Source organism: Zosterops lateralis, assembly GCF_965231275.1.
Source record: "Zosterops lateralis genome assembly, chromosome: 14".
NCBI classification, from domain to species: domain Eukaryota; kingdom Metazoa; phylum Chordata; class Aves; order Passeriformes; family Zosteropidae; genus Zosterops; species Zosterops lateralis.
In genome coordinates, this window is record NC_139774.1 from 7,998,043 (window position 1) to 8,016,140 (window position 18,098).

The 18,098-nt window shown below is 41.5% G+C and overlaps 1 protein-coding gene across 6 annotated transcripts in view; it reads left to right on the forward strand.

Moving 5' to 3' along the window:
• The first annotated feature begins 901 nt into the window (after window positions 1-901).
• Window positions 902-18,098, forward strand: part of RAPGEF6 (Rap guanine nucleotide exchange factor 6) — a 116,566-nt gene continuing 99,369 nt past the window's right edge. For 5 of the 6 annotated variants that reach the window (XM_083871863.1, XM_083871868.1, XM_083871865.1 and 2 more), the window contains exon 1: window positions 902-998. In XM_083871863.1, coding sequence (XP_083727989.1) covers window positions 930-998 — 69 coding nt within the window. In that variant the 5' untranslated portion in view covers window positions 902-929. Of the gene's footprint in view, window positions 999-17,998; window positions 18,050-18,098 lie in introns of those variants that run through there. The other variant, XM_083871867.1, reaches the window with a different exon arrangement.

An 18,098-nucleotide genomic window follows, 5' to 3' on the forward strand; every position in this document is an offset into this window, starting at 1 on the left:
CGGCGCCATGAGACCATGCCTGCACGGGTACTCTGATCACAAGTGATGTAGAAAAAAAAAGCTTTATTTCGGATGTAGATTGCTGAAGGAAACGCCTTATGTCGGGTGTAGAGGGAGGACAAAAGCGACTTTCAGGAGAAACTCGCCGCCTCCTGAGGGCCGGGAACCGGCGCTCCCGCAACGCGCATGCGCACGGCCCCGCCCAACCCTCGCGAGCCTTCGGCCCGCCGCCGCCCGCAGGCCCCGCCCCCCCTGCGGGGGGAGGGAGCAGTGCTCTCGGCCCGCCCCGCCCACCTCCCTGCGCTCCGCCCCCGCTCCCCTCGCTGATTCTCTGGGTTAAAGCGCCCGCTCTCGCGCTTTTCCATACTGGGGGATGCGCGGCCAGTGAGCGAGGCGGGGGGTCCGGACGGGGGCGGCGACTCCCGGCGTGTTCAGGGGAGGCGCGGGCTCGTACCCGGTCGCGGGGTTTCTCTCCGGACCCTCTGGCGCCGCGCCGCGGAACAACTGGCCCGACCGCATCGCTTTGTGCGGGCGCGGAGGGAGGGCGGAGCCGCGGGGGCCCGGGCGCGCGGGGAGTCCCGCTCGGGCCGGTAACTTGGCTGACGGGGAACTCGCGCCGCGATGGGGAGAGGCGCCGGCCGCCCCGGGAACGCGCCGGGAGCCGCCGCCGCCCGCCCCGAGCGCCGCCGCCGCCGCCGCTGAGCCCGAGGCGCCCCGAGCGCCGCCCGCCTGGTGAGCAGCCAGCCCGCGGGCACCGCGCCCGGCCCCGCTCCCGCCCCGGCCTCCCCCGGCCCGCTCCCCGCCCGGGCCCCGGCGCGGGGAAGGTTTCGGGGCGCGTCCCCCGCGGGCCCGGAGCCCGGGCAGGACCCCGCGGCAGAGCCCGCCAGCCGCTCCCCAGGCGGCGGGGGCGGGGGGCGCCGGGCCGGAGGATGAGCGCCCCGGTGGAGCCCAGGATCAAACAGGCGCTGCGGAAAAAGCCCGCCGAGCGTACTCCGGAGGTAAGGCGGCTCCGGCTCCTTCCCAGCGGGATTTTTTATTTACTTTCTCACTTTTCCTTTGCGTAAATCCGTGTTCCGACGGCGCGGAGTCCGCGGCGCGCTCGGAGCGGGCTGGCGCACCAACTTCTGTCTGGGGCTCGGGTATTTATTTATTTCGGTCCAAAGTTGGCCCTCTCGGGACCAGCAGTGGTTTAAAAGCCCCGAAACACGCTGGGTACGGGCACAAGGCGCTTCTTGAAGCGCTTCGGGCCAGCTGTGGGGAGAAGAACAACAAGTAGATCGCCGAAAAGGAAAATGATGCATATTTCAGTGATGCAAAACTTATGGGAAAAGTTAGGGAGCTGAAAGGCTTTGCTTACCTGTACAGTGATGCAGATTTAAACAAAACCAAACTAATTATGCTGCCCAGACTTCATAGAGATGTTTCTGCAGTGAGTGGGAGTGTAGAAATGTGTGAGGCTGGTAAGCTACAATAAAAAGCGTTTTCCAATTAACTGCCTTCTCCGTCCCTTCCCCACAAGCCAGTCTGTAATCAGCTGTGTGTTTTTAGGAATGGTAATGGCATGGAACATTACCTTAATAATGAAATAGGTTTGATATCGTTTGCATTTGTTGAAGGTCTGATTGGAGTTTGTTTGCTTACTTACCCTTTGCCTTCCTTGATTTGTTTCCCTTGCTGTGATTTTTTTTTTTTTTTTTTTTAATGTACTCAAGAATTAGTGCTATGAAGTGATACACTCTTGAGTTTTTCCCTTGGAGACTGGGGAACATCTGTTCTCCCTTGGTACTTCATGGAGAGCAGAATGTCCTGCCTGGTCTTCCTTATAAGTTAATTATGGAAGGGCTACTTAGAGGCTGCTCTGGAGTTCATCCTGCCAGGACAGAGTCCCTGCTTCCCTTTCAAGTCAGCCGAGTGAGTGAAGTACAGATGTTCAGTCCCAATGGTGACTTGCTTTGAGATATCTGGCACATTCCTCCTTGTGTCTCTAAATTAATGATGAGGCAGTCTCAGTGTCCGTTCTTTTTTTTCCCCTTACTTTTAGCACTCTCCTCTTGCTTCAGACCTTTCTTTCTCTTCACCTGGAGTCTTCAGTTAGCAAAATTCCTGTGCTAGTGTGGCTTGAAGTGTTGGGCAACTGGGCTCATCACAGAGGTGTCATTCATGAGTTGGCATTCCATGCAGGCTCGTCATGGCTTGGCCTTTGGGAAACAGGTAATATGGCCTGGCCCAGAACCTCTGCTCACCACTGCTCCTGCCTGCTGTGCCAACCTCTGTAGCTGTATAGGGCTTTTAATTTTTTTTTATTTATTTATTTATTTTAAGCATCCCAAATTTTTCTCCCAGCAGCTGTCATGGAATTCCTTCTGGTTGTCAACTTGTTTTGGCTAAAACAGCCTTAAAATAATTATTTTGCTTCACCTTCTAGTGTTAAGCTGTCAAGTATCACAGTGACTGACTGCTTGTGGGTTTGTGTGTATTCGTGTAGGTTTCCATTGAAAGTGACATGAGTGTTGTGTGCAGATTTAAATTTGCCAAGGTATCTTAAATGTAGGGAAAAAATCTAATCTTTGGTAACCTAAGTAATAGTGCTTCTAAAATGATTTTAAAAAATCTAAGTTCCTTTGTCAATTTGGCCCTGTTTTGGCAGGCTTTTAGAGACACCACACAGTGAGACTACTTGTGATTAAAGTTAAACATGTACTTAAAACTTGGCAGGATTGGGTCCTCAGTTCTTGCTCTCTGTTGCTGAGTAGATAATTATAGTCAAATCACTTTTGTTTTCTTAGGGCATTTTTGTTTACATACATTTAGAAAGAAAAGCTTTTCTCTGACTGATAGCAGGGTGTACCCCAGGGTCCTCAGTCTGGATCTGTGCTACCTGCTCAGGTACAAAGCATGGAATCAATCCCCTGTTACAGTCACAATGACAGATTTTCAAAACATCTGCTCTGGGATGTGAGCGTAGATGGATGTAGGGTGATAAGTGAGGTGGAAATAACAATTGCAATGTTGTTTATTCATTTATTTATTCCCAACATCCTGACTTGTCCTCTTTCCTCTGTAGGCTGCAACACTTGGGGCAGGGAAGCTGAATGAAACCTGTTTAGTGCAGCCATTAGGATCAGACCCAAATTTCGGGTGTCCCTGCACAGGATGAACAGTCTGGTGACTCCTGTCCTGAAGTATCCAGTTGTACAGAGACAAAAGTGTGGCTTCATTTCTCCCCTCCTACTCTGGTGGGAAGGTATCATCAATTCCTCCCACACAAAATCAGCTGCACGGGGCTGCCTGTGCACTTTGACTGTGTTTTTGTGCAGAAACCCCCTCCAATTCCCCGAGCCATGATGGGATTTTATGATAAGCTAAAGCTGCTCATCCACAAGAATTTCAATCTTTTTTAGTCCCTTTCTGTCCCCATCTCTATTTCTGATCCTGCAGTTTATATGAGCAATTTACCTGGGTATTTATTACAAATTACAGGGTTGGGGCTGTGCTGATTAGTAGCATGGTCTGGTGCTTCGTTCCTGTCATCTCTGCAGCCTGTGGAAAAATACAGATAAACACTCCACATGCCAGATTTTTGCTTACAAGTGGTACAATTATCCATATGATTTTGATTGTAGGTCTTTTTCTTGACAAAATATTTTAATATCTAAGAACCACAAAACTAAGCAGGGAGGTATTAAAAAAATTTACATATTTTGAAATTTGTCTCAGTGTGTTGCTCAAGTAAGTGTTTTAGTTCTTGATACTACAAATATTTCTTGGAAATATTTGGAAAAATCTGTGTTAGGGCAAGTTTTCAGTGTTGTGGTAACATTCCAATGTTTGTTAATTGTTAAAGTGTATAAGTTATGCATATTAGGCATGTACACACTTGATTTTTTTTTTTTAGTTGTTGTTGCTCGGATACTTCATATGTTATAGTCTTCAATTTATTTTGCCAGAGGGAATTATTTTGATGAATTTGGAGGGATTGTAGCAAAAATTTAACAGTGCATACATTTTTATGTAATTGCTGTTGCATTGCTCTGTTTAGAATCATTTTTGGAACTACCAAAGGCTGGCAAATATTTTGCTTCTTTTCCTCTCCTTTGGTGGATCATTGGAGGTACACATTGTTCATATGTGACGCAAGTGACTTGTCATGTGGAAAGAGTTCTGGGATGTTTCCTAGTGGACTGATGCCTGTGGATGTAGCAGATGCTGCTCCAGGATTGGAGTGAGTCCCATTTAGCCAAACTTGTACCTTGCTGGTTCCCTGATGGCGTGTCCCCCTGTGCTGACACTGGAAATAAACCTGTGTGCCTGTCTCTCAGGTGTGGCCTCAAAGTGCAGAATTTGTGAGGTTTCTCTCAGGTATTAGTTTTGATAACAGATTATCCTAACAAATCATCCCTTCTGTCTTGTCAGAGGGAGGAAACTGGCATCAGTTGGATGCTTAATCAGTTAAAAAAAATAATCACACCTATACTTAAGCAATAGGATTTTGTACATTTCTTTAATATTTTAGTGTCTGCATTTTTCTCCCAGGGTTATGCAGGTGTCTGTATGGTGGTAAATCTGTGAGTGTTTATACATGCAGATCCTCCAGTTTTTGCTTGGGAGTATGGGATTTACTGTGCAGTGTTTTAGCTGTTTCTTGTCACAGGTGGGGATATTAAATTAGCAATTTGAGAGTATTTTAATAGGAGAAAATCTTTAGTTCGAAGCAGTAGGAGGGAAGGATGAATGCTTATACCACCATGTGTGTGCTCTCATTAAAGATTTTTTTTTTGAGGCCCAGAATTCCTTATCAGATCCATACAAAGGCTCTGATGTTGGTCTTTAGGGGAGTTGTTCGTGCTGCCACAGATAAGGACTCAGTAGTTGATAGGGCCAACAGCAAATGATTGTGCTCCTTTTTCTTTGTCTTCTCTTCTCCCCTCCTGTGAATGCTCTCTTCCATTTTTAATGGAACCTTTTCCCAATATAGTATCTTTTTAGTTCTTCATGACTTTGTTCTAGACAGTGTTTACTTTCGTGGTTCAGAAAGCTTTGCTTTTATTTCACTTCAAAGAGTTGGAATTTATTTTTATACTCTGAGCTCTTGTATTTTCCTAACTTTGTCTTCTTGCAGTAATTCTTGATTAATGTTAATTCGACTTCATTTGGCAATACTAATTCCTTCTTCTCTTCCTGTTCCCTTTTTATTAATACAGTGGAAAGAGGAAAAAAAACTAATTTGCAGAATTGTGTCATGACAGTGTCTGCTATTTGGAGCCTGTGTGTGATGCTTCTTGATGTCTTAGATCTAGAGAAATAGATCTGCATGAATGTAAATCATGCACAAATAGTACATTGATAGGCATTATGAAATAGCTGTAATAAATAAAATAAATTATTGCTGACAGCATAACAAAGGCACTCTTGTACTGTAGCACAGCTGAGCCAAACAGAGGAGAACATCTGCTTCTTGTTTCCAGAAATAACTGGTATTTTGAAGTGGGTTTTTTCATCCTTTTAATAATTTTCTGTAAACTCAGTAGGTGAAATGGGATTAAGCATTGTAGAAATCTGTTGTTTCTAGAATCTTAGGTGAGCTTTAGGAATGTAACTGTGTCAGGGGTGTTGGTTGGATACCCATTGAAAGTAATTAGAATTGTAAAGTCACCAGTAAAGTGGGCATGCTTGCAGTTACTGTAAAGCCAAAATAAATTTGTGTTAAATGGAGTTGCAGGTGCTGGCTTCTATTTAATAAAAACACCTTACTGTTAGTATGTGAGCCTCTAAAACAGGGACAGAGATGGACACCTGACTCCTGCCATGAGTTTCTACTACCTAACCTCTGTCTTACACTTTCATTCCCAATTTTTGGTGATCTATTCTTCTGTAGGTGGCACTTTGTAAGACTTTATCATGCAGTTAACAGTTCTGGAGCTCAAACTGAAGATGAGCAGCAGCCAACTGTTGTAAAATTCTTGAGGTTGTTCTGTGTCTTTCTGCTTTGTTGTCTTTGCCAGAGAACCTCCTGAAGCCTTGATCAAAGATGCAGTGACCAGTGCTAAATAACTTTCACCCCTCACCGTGCAGAGACTTGGGCTGATCTTGCTGTGTGACTGTGCTGGGAAGCTGGAAAAGACCTTTAAAGTGGAAAAATTCGTTATCGCTGGTGATAACCAAAGTGATAGGAGCACGTACTGACGTGCCTGCAATTTACTGCCAATGAATTCTTTCCTGGGTCCTTGTGTGCCCTGTGCAGGTTGCCTTTCTGTGCTCATAAGGCAACAACTATCTTCTACAGTTAGAAAAACATAAAACCTTGTAATATGATAAATTTATAAGTAGTTTTGTAAAAGCAACAGCTACAGTTTTATTTATGTTTAGTTTGATTGAAAAGTCAAGCGCAGAAAAACTGTTTCATGGACAAAAACGTTGAGTAACTGCAATTTTAGGGAAAGACTTGGGAGTGCATGAATTTCATTGACATCACGTTCCATCAGCATCTTGCCAGGGCTAGGAAAAACCTAGACTTGTGATGTTTCATTAAATATTAGGTTTGTCTCTTTAAATAAAATGTGTTGTAAAGCTTTTTTATAGCCACCTACTAAAACCAAAGTTCAGAACAGAGGTACATGAGGAATGGCACATTGAGTGTCATAGTGTTGCCTGACAGCTCTTAAGATTGAGTCTTGTTCACAGGCAGACTATAGTTTCTGTGTTAATGAAGTTGAAATTCTTATTCCTTTTAATGAAACAGTCATAAACCTTCTCTCTTCCTCCTGTGCTTCCTTGCTACAGAGCTTTTAGTTGAAGGTAAAACAAAGCCACATTTTTTTTCCCTGCTGCTCATTAAATTAATGTATTTAAGCTCATGGTAAATACAGCGTTGACAGTTCTGGAGGATTGTCCAACAAGCCTCAAAGCTTTGGGAAAACAGCAACTCTTTAGCTGCCAGCTTGATGAGTTAGGAAGGTTTTAGTGCTTAGATTTTCCTCTATTTTGTCTTGTGCTTTAGGTGGGTGGTTGTCTCTTTCTTTGTTTCTTAACACAGTGGAGTGTCATGAGTCTTCAGCTCAATTAGACTTTTTAAGTCTCTCAATAACTTTTTAGGTAATAATAAGTTTTCCTGTAATAAAAAAAGGCAAGCTCTTGTATTATGATGCTTGATAATTCATTTTTATAAACTTTGTGTTTGTACTTTGTTTTATAAGGTGATCAAGAATGATACTCTTTGACAGATATATTTTATCTTTTATTCCAAAAGTTGAGATAAATAGCAATTAGTGCACGTTGGCAGTAGTGGTTCAGTCTTCCTAAATATCCCTGGGAAACCAGTACAGAGGTAAAATGTGGTGTCCCCCTCCCCAAGATTGGGCAGGGTCAAATCTATTTTCTGAATAATTGAAATTAACCTCAGTTAGCATCTCTAATCTGTGACTGATCACAGGATTGACTTTGAATTCAAAAAGTCTTACTTAAAAATCAGTGGTGTTTGGTTATTTTATGTTTTCATTGCCACATGGACAGGGTTCCCTGCTTGTGGCATGAAGTCGAATTCTTGGCTAGAGGTGCTCAACAACCTGACATATATCAATATTCAAATAATTCAAATTATCATTATTTGGAACCTTAAGTACAACACACTTTCTGAAGCTGAAATCAGCCCTAAATTAGTTGAACATAAAAAATAAAATCCATCTGTTTCAAATGAACTAAAATACAATATTGGAACATTTACTAGTTTCAACAAATGTTAGTATATGTAAATATTCAGCTATATGGACATCAGTATCTGTCTTAGGAGTGTTTTTTGCCTGTTTTTGAACACTTTTTTTGAGTTTGTTGTTATGCTTTAATCAGCAAGCCTGAAGATGTTGCTCATATAAGTCTTTTGATTATTTATGTCTCAGAGACACAAATAAGAGTGTGTTAAGCCTTGGACAAGGTACCTTGTTCACAGAGGAGGGATCTGGTTTGGCTGTACTGCAGCTCTTGTCTGGTTGGAATACCTGCAAGGAAACTTTGCCTGTAGTTCTCACAAATAAAGATTTTTTTTTTCCAGCTTTCTTAACAGTAAAGCCTGTTGACTTCAGTCTAATAGGGATTTGTGGTTCCAATGAAATAAATCAAGTTTCAGGGCACTGTTTTAGCTTCAACTACATTTACTGGTTTTACTGAAGTGACTATTGATTATTCTTAAATTTAAAGTGTGTCTAATGAAGTTTCCTTGTTCAAAAAAATGTAATATCAAACAAATAGAGAAAATTAACATGAATGTTTTGGGATGGGTGAGTTTTTTTGATTTTTAGAGTCTGTATTCATATTAACTTGTTTTGTGGGTAAGGATGTTGAGCACTGTTCTGGAAAGGAAAATCTGGGCAGGAGTGAAAGAATTAAAACAAACTATGATGGAGACAGGGAAACATTGTGATGTTTAAATTGCCTTGGAGTAGGTGTATATAATTTGTTAATTATTTTTGGAAGATCATTGTGAACCACAGCTGGTTAAAAAAAAAAGGAAATCAAAACGAAACCAGCAAAAAACAAAATCCCAAAGAAAGTAAACTTTTAATAAAAACTTTGAGAAGTAAATTAGACTGAACATTCATTGTTTATCACCTAGTGTAGGTGGAACACACATAGAGTTGTTCTGTCTAAAGCTGTGACTTTGTGGTATCTGCTCCCTGTGGCAGCTGAGGGATGGTCAGGGCTTCTTCTTTGCTTAAATGAGTATTTGGTGCTTCCATCACTGCAGTGTAAAATCATGGGCATTGCTTCTGTAGGTATCCCTGTTACTGGCTTGGAGCAGTGTTGTTAAATCTGGTTGGGGTGATGTTGATTTCTGAAATACCTTCTTTAAACATGGGTCTATGAAGGGTCCTTGGGACTGCTGCTTTCCCTGGTATGGGCAGACTCTGGGCTTTTTGTTTGAAGTGGTCACTCAGAGCTGTGTCTGTGTCTCTAAGTCAAACATCTTGGCACCCTCTGCGAAGAAAGCTGGCAGGCTTTAGCCTCTCCTTGTGCTGATACTGATACCTTGTGTAGTGGAGTCTCTCACCTCTTCATCACAGAATCACAGAATGATTTGGAGGGGTCTTAAAGACCATCCTTTTTCAGGCCCCTGCCATGGGCAGGGACACTTTCCACTAGACCAGGTTGGTCCAAGCCCTGTCCAACCTGGCCTTGAACTCTTCTAGGGATGGGTCATCCATGTTCCAGTGCCTCACCCTCTAAGAGCAAAAGTGTACAGATGGTTTTTTTTGTCTGTGACAAGTGATGCTGTTTTGTTCTCTGCACAGAATTAGAAGGGTTATTTTAAGTTACTTACACTGGCCCTTTATTCCTACATGTTTCACTCTGCTCTTGGGCCATGACTAATGAAAATTCCTTCATCCAGTGTAAAGTCTGCTCACCAGAACATGGATGCATTAAAGAGAAGATGAAATTAAAGTGCACTAATAAACTATGGACAATGGCTCATGTGTATTGGCATTGTTTGTAGAACATTGAGGGTTTGTGTGTAGTTGTGAGTCACTGAGTTACACATGACAAGGTAAAAAGCTGTTCCACCATTCTTGTTTGTCTCCTGCATGTAATTTCCAATTCTGATTCATTGAAATGAAGCGGTGAGCAGGAATGTGGTTCTGTTATGGGATACAAGTGAGTGGATATTTTAAAGCACTGGCTCAGCCTTTTCAAATGTGGTGCACCTATTCCCAGTGCTAATCCAGTTTACATGAGGAAATGTGAGTCTAGCTGGGAAGGAGCTATAAGTTAACCTTCCTGAGTTTGAGGAATTGTATTAGAATCAAAAAACATCCTGAGTTAAAAGGGATCCACAAGGATCATTAAACCCAATTCTTGTCCCTGCACAGGACCACCCCAAGAATGAGTGGGACTGATGAGTTGGTGGCTTCCAGTATTTCTCGTGTCTAAGTCTTGGTACAATTGTTGAATCTCAATGTTCCTACTGAAGTGTAATGGTTATGCAGTATCTATTATGAGTAGTTACACAAAGAAGTCAGAAGCTGTTGCCTAATCTAACTTGCCTCTGTAGTTTGGGGTTCATCTGAAGAAAGTAGGGCCCCACCAAAAGTGGTAACAAAACATTTTGGCTTTGTACTTTGTGTGTCAGCGTCTCTTGCTTTCTGTGACTGGTCTGTGTGCCTGTTGATGTGTGGGTGCCTGCTGCACACCTTTTGTATATAATTTTTAGCTATCTTTTCTCCAAAATACTTGTACAATAAGGATTTGAAAGGAAATTGTATTCTAAGTGTATATGTATGACTCTTGTATGAGGAGGAGGAAGATGATCATGGTCTGTGTGTGTTGGTGGTTCTGCCAGATAGGTCAGAGGGTGCCTGCAGGAATTCTGCTCTCAGACCTGAGGGAGGAACTTTCCTTCATCAGTGATGGCAGACATCACTGTCTTCCCTTTGGGAGAGCGAGCCTCAGCCTAAAGGAAATGCTCTTGAGAACTTTCACAAAATCACAGGATCATTAGGGTTCAAAAAGACCTCCAGGATCAAGTCCAGCTGTCAGCCTGGCACCACCAGTTCACCATTAGTCCATGTCCTTGAGTGCCTTATCCACACGGTTGTTTTGAACACTTCCAGGGCTGGTGACTCTTCCACATCCTGAGCAGTCTGTCCAATGCTTGATAGCCCTTTCCATGAAAAGAAGTTTTCCTGATATCCAAGCTAAACACCCTCTGGTGCAGCTTGAGGACATTTCCTCTTGTCCTGTCACTTGTTACCAAGGAGAAGAACTTCATGTCATTCTTTAATTTGTCTGGAATCTGGTGTATTTAGAAACGACCTTGTCTGAAAACCCTGTTGTCCAGGTGTGGCCTGATATCTTCTTACTGCTTTTTTGTTTGCTTTTTTTAAGCTTCTCCTGCTGTTACAGTCCTAATACAGAGTGATTCTCAAGCACAGATTTTATTAGCATTGTGCCTTTTGATTCAGTGCTGGTTGGTTGAAACAATTTGAGAATCTAGTGTGAGTGTAGGTAAGAATATTTAACCAAGTATTTCTAGAATACATCAAGTTCCTAATCTGCCTGTGAAGTTATTCTCAAAGCACAAAGTATTCTTCAAAATCTCTATCCCTTTTCCTCGATCTCATTCAGAAAGTTTGGTGTGTGATACCTCTGCTGTCATGTGTCCCCTGCCTTGGGGAGTTTGGTGTGCAGCCCCTGTCTCTGTTTAAGCTTTCAGGGGGATGTTAGGATGTCCTGAGAGGGCAGCACATCCTTTCTGTTCTTTTTATTTATATTTTGTTCCAAGGAGGTCTGTAGAAGGTTTACTCAGTGGTTCTGGGGTTTTCTGGACCGATGATAGTGTTGCCAACAAGGCTTTTGTGTTGGAGAGGTGATTGTAAAACAAACTCATTGTTTTCATTGTCTGGTTCAGAGCATAGTGGAAACTTACACATGTAGTATTTTGAGATATTTTTCAAGCTATTGGCCAGAGTAACTGTAAATAAAAACCAGAGATCACAGCAGCTTGTTTAATGATAATCTTCATAATAAATACAGGATTTAGGGCTCAGCAGATGTGATTGTGCAGACTAGGTCATACATTAGTGTTGATCAGATATTTCAAGGCTTAATTCTCTGAACTGTGATGGTAGGGTGGTGGTAAATTTAGCTTGTAGAGGGCTGAAAAAAGACTCAAATTTCTGGCCACTGCTGTCACAGAAGACACTCAGTGCCCCAGAACAGCTGTGGGGACCTTGCGGGCTGCAGCTGGTGCCAGCAGGCAGGTGGTGCCTGCAGTGTTCCCTCTGTGTTCCCCAGATTGCAAACACGGGGAGCTGGGGACAGGTAATCTCATACCTGTAACTTTACCAGAAAAGATTGGTTTGGTTCTTTCCGGCAGGTAATATGACTTCTGCTTCATATAAATTCTATTAGAGGAGCAAGTGGAGTTAGTGTGTATTAGGGTAGCTGGTCCCAGTGATCTTCCAAGGACCACGTGAAATGTTAATTGCTCCAAGATTACTTTTCCTGTCCTTTCTTCTATTGTTCCTGAAAAACTGTTTTTTCATTTTAGTGACAGCTGGAAAAGCCCTGAGAGTAAAACCAGAAATTATGGTGAAATCTTGGATTTTTTTATTGGAACTCACCCTTTAGTATATACTTTTCCCATGAAGTGGGGTCATGCACTTTGTTTTGTCTGTGGAGTGATAATTGAAAAGTTTTCACTTATGAATTAAAGTTTAAATATGTAATGTAATATTTTTCTACCAATGTATTTCTTACTGTGATATCTGAATTTAAAAAACTTAATTCAGACACTGGTTAGGTAGTAAAGGTGTGTTTTACAATGCTTAATCTGACCTAGAATATGAGCCTAGTTCCTTGTTACTGACCTTGCAATAGGAGCTTCTGGGAGATACTAGAATAGTGAAAAAGGGCCAGAAAAGGGTGTGGAAGGAGGTGGGAGAGAACTGCAAGTACATTTGGCATTCAGAAAAGTTGCCAAATGGAAAAAAACAACATTTCTTTTCTGCTTTTGTTCTCCAAAAATGCAAAGGGTGGAGGAGAAGCAGTCAAGATGTGTAGGTGTTAAATTTCTCATAGAAACAATATTAAAGCTGCAAAACATTGCAGTGAATAAAAAGATAACTGTAAAAAAAAAAGATTTTCAAAAGAAAATCTCTTCAAGTGTTATACCCAAACTTATTTTGTATAAGCTTCAGAGAGGAGTTTTTCTGTAACGTTTATTTTCACAAAACCATTTCTTGTGTCACATTGTGCAAGGAGAGCTGGATATCTGTCTGCAGTGAAAACAAATAGTAAGAGAGTGGCCTGAGGGAACTTGTGCTAATGTGTGCTGTGAGATGAAAGTGAGGTGCCTGTGCCCAGCTTTTGTCCACTTGTGGCAGCCCTGCTTCTGAGGCCCAGAAGGGAGGGAGCCAAACACCTGTAAGCAGCTGTGTGACATCCCTGCTGTGCTGCTGCTTGCACTGGTCACACACTGCTGCTCTTTGCTCCATGGCCCTCTGATAACCCTGGTGCCTAGTGGCTGATGCTGCCATCCCAAGAGTGCAAAAAGCTGCCAGTCTTCAGATGGAAATGAGTCCCTTGGCATCAAAAGGTGGCTTGTAGTGGTCTTGTCACTGGCAAAGAAGCTGCATACTTCTCAGGGCCATTCCAGATGAACTTCCAGTTTGCAAGGAAGTGCAAAACTCTTTGCCAGGCATGTGCAAAAATGAGTTTTCATTGAGAAGTGTATTAAGATTAGCTTGATAAAGCCTGTTCAGAGCTCTGATGCCTTTTCTTTTAAGGGGCCTGATACTGCTGTCAAAGAACTCTGCTCATGTTGGTATTGCCTGACAAGCTGTTTTTAAAACTTGGAGGTCTTCTTCTTTCAATGCCTTCAGGCTTAAAATATAGAGGGTTTTCCTTTGTTTGATGGTTCTGTGATACACCCTTCTTCCTCTTTTGAGGATTTCAGTGCAGTATTTTGGAAATACCCTGAGTTCAGGGAAGCATGCACAAATTAGTTTGCTTTCTGCATCTGGTTTCTCGAGGTTCCTTTGCTCTGCTAATTATTGGTTAGCTTTTAGCATGTCAAGAGTGTAGCAAATTCTTGATTAATAGAACAAAAATAACTGCCTTAAGGGATTCTCTCTTTGTAATCTTTTTGTGCCTGATTAGGGCATTGGCATTTAAGCAGTCTGTCCTTCAAAGGCTGATCATTAATGAGCCTCAAATGATGGTCCTGTTGGTCTGGAGGGAAGAATCTTGTGGTAGTGTGTTGCATTGCAGGCACATACAGTTTGGCCTTTTGGCCAAAGATGAATTCCTATAGAGAGTTCCAGAGCTTTTGTAATGTTTTTCACTTTGGCAGTTTGTATTTGAAGGAGCTGAGGAGTGAAGTCTTTGTAAACTGTATCATGGGTTTAGTGTTGAAAGGCGATGGGACTGTTTTTGTTGCACTTCAGTTTTGGGAGCTTTGTGATGCTCTTGTCACAAAGGGTTGTGCATGTCAATGGCCACTAGATACTGTGGAAAGGTTATTTTACTTAAATCTGATTTGCTTCATCCTACATTTTTAGAGTTCTTTGCATCACGTTCAGCCTCCAGTAGGCTGTGTTGATTTGGCTGAATAAAATTGTTCTTTCCAACTGTTGCAGAAGAAGTTTCTGTTCCTGTTTCCCATTTAAAGTAGGAAGGAAACTGACAGTCCTATGTCAGACTGCTGACCTTCTGTCAAACACATTTACTGTTTCCCTTATGTTGGATGGGAAGGCTTACTTCAGCAAACTCCTCTATATTTGCCATTCTAGGTGACTTCCAAGATGCTTGTCAAAGTCTTCTTGTTCCGGCTCTTCCAAACTGATGCACAATTGGTACAGGGATTAAAGGGTATCATCCAGCTGGTGTGATCATTATGCAAAGTCTCTTATCCCACATACCTGCCCCACCATTTCAGCCCAATTCCTGAGCCATTGGGGTACATTTCCTGGGGAAGTCCACAGCTCAAGAGAGAAACTTTCTTGTGTTTTGTTTCCCCTCTGTTCACTTTAGGTAGAAGGTGATTATGAAGTATAGCAGACCTGTAGTTAACAGGTGCTTCATAACCTATCAGAGCTGAGTACAACCGTGTTTTTAAGAAAAACTAGAATTTCCCTTGTGTTTAGTTAGGGTCTCTCAAATGGAGCAAATCTGGCTCTGTAAAATCTGGAGTCATGGACTTCAGTGTTTAGTATGGCAAATAGTAATATTGCTTTGATTTTTCCCAAGCTCTAGTTAGACTCCAGTTGCATGTGTTTTTAAAATGTATTTTTGTATTAAATATAATTACATAACTTCCATGGTTGTGAATGCTAATGCAATAAAGTGAGAAGCCTTAGATAGCAGGTCTTCCATTCCTTCCAACACTTGGACTGAGTGTACTTAGTAAGTACTGCAGTGGTTCAGCTGCCTGAGTAAGAGGCTGAGACACTAAATGCACAGCTTTTCAAGAAAACACACACAACAGAGGTGTCTTAATTTTCAGTGTAATTATGTAAGATGTCTGAGCTACAATACCAGATCTAGGTTAAGTTTAGTATTAGTTGGGTGGATATTTTTTTTTTTCACCTTCAGTAAATAATGGCAGTCTTGCTCTCTTAAAACAGAAGTCTTCTTTTTAGGCGAGACCCTTGATTTGTTTAAAAGTGGGTTTGTTGTACCTCCATAGAGGCTGTGGTTGGCTAACACTAGAAGAGCAAGAGGTTGGAGGAATCTCTGGTATATGGTGCATTACAAATTGTGTTGATCATGGTTTCTTAGGAATGAGAAAGGTGGTAAAACTGGCTTGTTTATTTTTGTAGTCAAAGCTGATCATAACCTCTGAAGTTTTTGGTCTGCCTAAGGCTTGAATGGCTCATTGGAGAAGAGGTTTCCGTGTCATCTCATATACTACAACCCAGCTGAAGGAGCCCGTGTCTCACGTGTTATCAATTAGTACCTGTTTGATTTAGTGTAGAGGTGGAGGAGACAGTTCTTGGCATCTGGTTTATAGTTCTGTGTTAGCCAGGAAGTTTGTTGCACTTTGTGAAGCTGGGTACCTGGTGGGTAGGCTGCAGGATTTGGAGCTAGAAATTCCCGACTAACGTAATTGTCTTATGGTTGATTCAGTCCCTTAATGGTATGCTTGTTTGTTGTTCCTCCTAATGTTGAGGTTGTTAATTTTCTTAATTAGAATTATTCTTTGTAACATTATGCATCAATGATCAATGTAATGACTAGGGAAGTGCACAGGTATCTGCACCTCTGACATTTATTTAATTTGATTTCAAACTTGAAACCTGTTAACTAGCTAGATGAGTGTGTATATGCATATATTTATGTAACTCCTCAGTTTGGATCTGTAAGCTTCTTTGTGGTTTATGGCACAGGTATTGCTGAGAAATAAAGAAGTTGATGTTAAAGCGGCACAGCATCAATTCCCAGAGTTCTGCTGTGGTGGTTTACATTCAAATGTTGCAGTGAGGTAAATCTGGCTAATTCTTTGCTATGTGAAAAGATGTGAAGAGCTACCGAATAATCTTTTTTTTTTTTTCTTTGATGAGGGATATAAGTATGTTTGCCATTTTATGGACACAATGAACACAGGCATGTTAACCTTTGTCAACATGTGAGAGGATATTGTAGTAGTTGAGGTATTAGTAAAGTTTGTGAAAGTCTGTATTCAGATAATTTAGTCTGTCTAAGAAATATTGCCTCCTCTACATAACTTTCTTAGGTTACTCTATTTGCTAGTGCTTGGGTATCCTAATACCAGGATGCAGAAGGAATTACTGGTGAACATATTACTGCTGTCCACTATGGGAATTCCTTCATAGTTCATAATGACATTATTATAGGAATTAAGTATGTTGAGGTTGATTTTTTTCTTTTTTCCTTCAGTGGCTTTATTGAAAAAGACTGCAGGAGAGCATTACATTTGTGTGATATTTTATTCTCCATTTACAATCTCATCATTCTCTTCCTGTTTTAGTGATGCACCAAAACATTTTTAGGCAGTTAATAGAACTTTATTCCTCTCCCTTACTTAGCTACTGAGTGGGTTATTTAAATTACAATATTGGTAAAAATCTCACTTTGCCTTCACTGTTATTTATTTAGCAGGACTTAATTTCCAGGCAGACATGATCTTTGCTTGCTTGAATTCACAAAGAAGTAAGAAATTACACGCAGCAAAATCATAAATGTGCCATTATAAAAATAACAGCATTCTTATCCATTTGTATGAGATTCTGATGATCAATATGATGGAGAAAAGCTACAGTAAAGTGCTGTTATTGTGTCTGTCAGTCCTTCTCTGTGTGAGATACCTGTTGAGCTGTATAGGAGCTCAGTTATAGCATTCACTGGCTGCAAAAGTACATTGGGCAAAACACAATGAAAACATTGATAATGGAGTGTTTATATGTTAAATATGAACCAGCAGTTGTTAGTCCAAGAGGGAGGGAGGGAGGAAGGAGAGCAAGAACTAGAGCATTTTCTGCAGTAAGAGCACAGTCATGTGTAAGTAACAACTCAGATGTTTAATGTGTCTGAGCTGCATTCAGCCCCACTCCCCAGTTGTCATGACAGGTAAGCATAGAACTGACCTTTGGATTTCATCCTCCACTCCTCTCTCCTCATCCCCAGGTTTTTTATTTAATAAGAATGTATCTTTTTTTTTTTTCCTAAATGTTTCAGTGTTCTGACCTTTCCTACCACAATTCCTTCTTTTCTTAAAAAGAAATTTCAGATGTTGAGACTTTCCTCTGAAAAGAGCAGGAAGTTTCTTTGTCAGTCAGAGGAGCTGATGTTTTTGGAATTATGACCAAAAGGTTTTACCTGAAATATTGCTATTTGATGGATGCTTGGCCTCTGGAAAGGAGGTAGGTAATTCTGACAAGTGGTGGGCTGCTTGACTAACAGACTGTTGATTGAGCTGGAAGCCACCCATTTTCTTGGTGGATTTTAGATGATTTTTCAAGAGCCTGGGTTAGGAGGCTGGTTTTACGACGTTTGGTGTAAAGCCTTGCTCTTTGATAGGGGATAATTTTGTATATTCTGTGCTTCCCATCCTGTTGAGCTTCAGGAGCTCAGGGTTTTTGAGGCAGTTTGCTTTTCTAATATTGGTTTATAAATCTGAAAGATGTTTTAAAATTAAGTAATGTATGCCAGGGAACTTAATGGTAATGTTTGAGTTGAAAGCACTTTTTCATAGCTGTACTTTTATTCTTAACTGTGAAAAGGGTTGAACAGTGCTTCAGATACTCAAAATTCTCCATGAGCTGTTTACTTTGAAGCAGTGACATCTGTTGTTCTGTCTCTCCAGTTCAGGGCCTGTGCAATTTCACTGCAAAATCAGCTTTTCCAAAGGAAGTTTTTTTCCTCTGGCTAAGTCAGGGTTCCAAAAATGCTGACTCTGTGATGAAACAGCAGTAAAAATAATATAAAGTTTACCCTCCCTCATTCCTTTAAATGTTTTTCTTTCTACCAAAGTCCTATATCAACATAATCCAGGGTTCTGAGGTGGAAGGTGTTTATCTGGATTGGGTGTGGGGAGTGATTGGTGAGTAGAGAAACTTTTTGTTATATTTTCATGTTGAAAGACTTCTGTT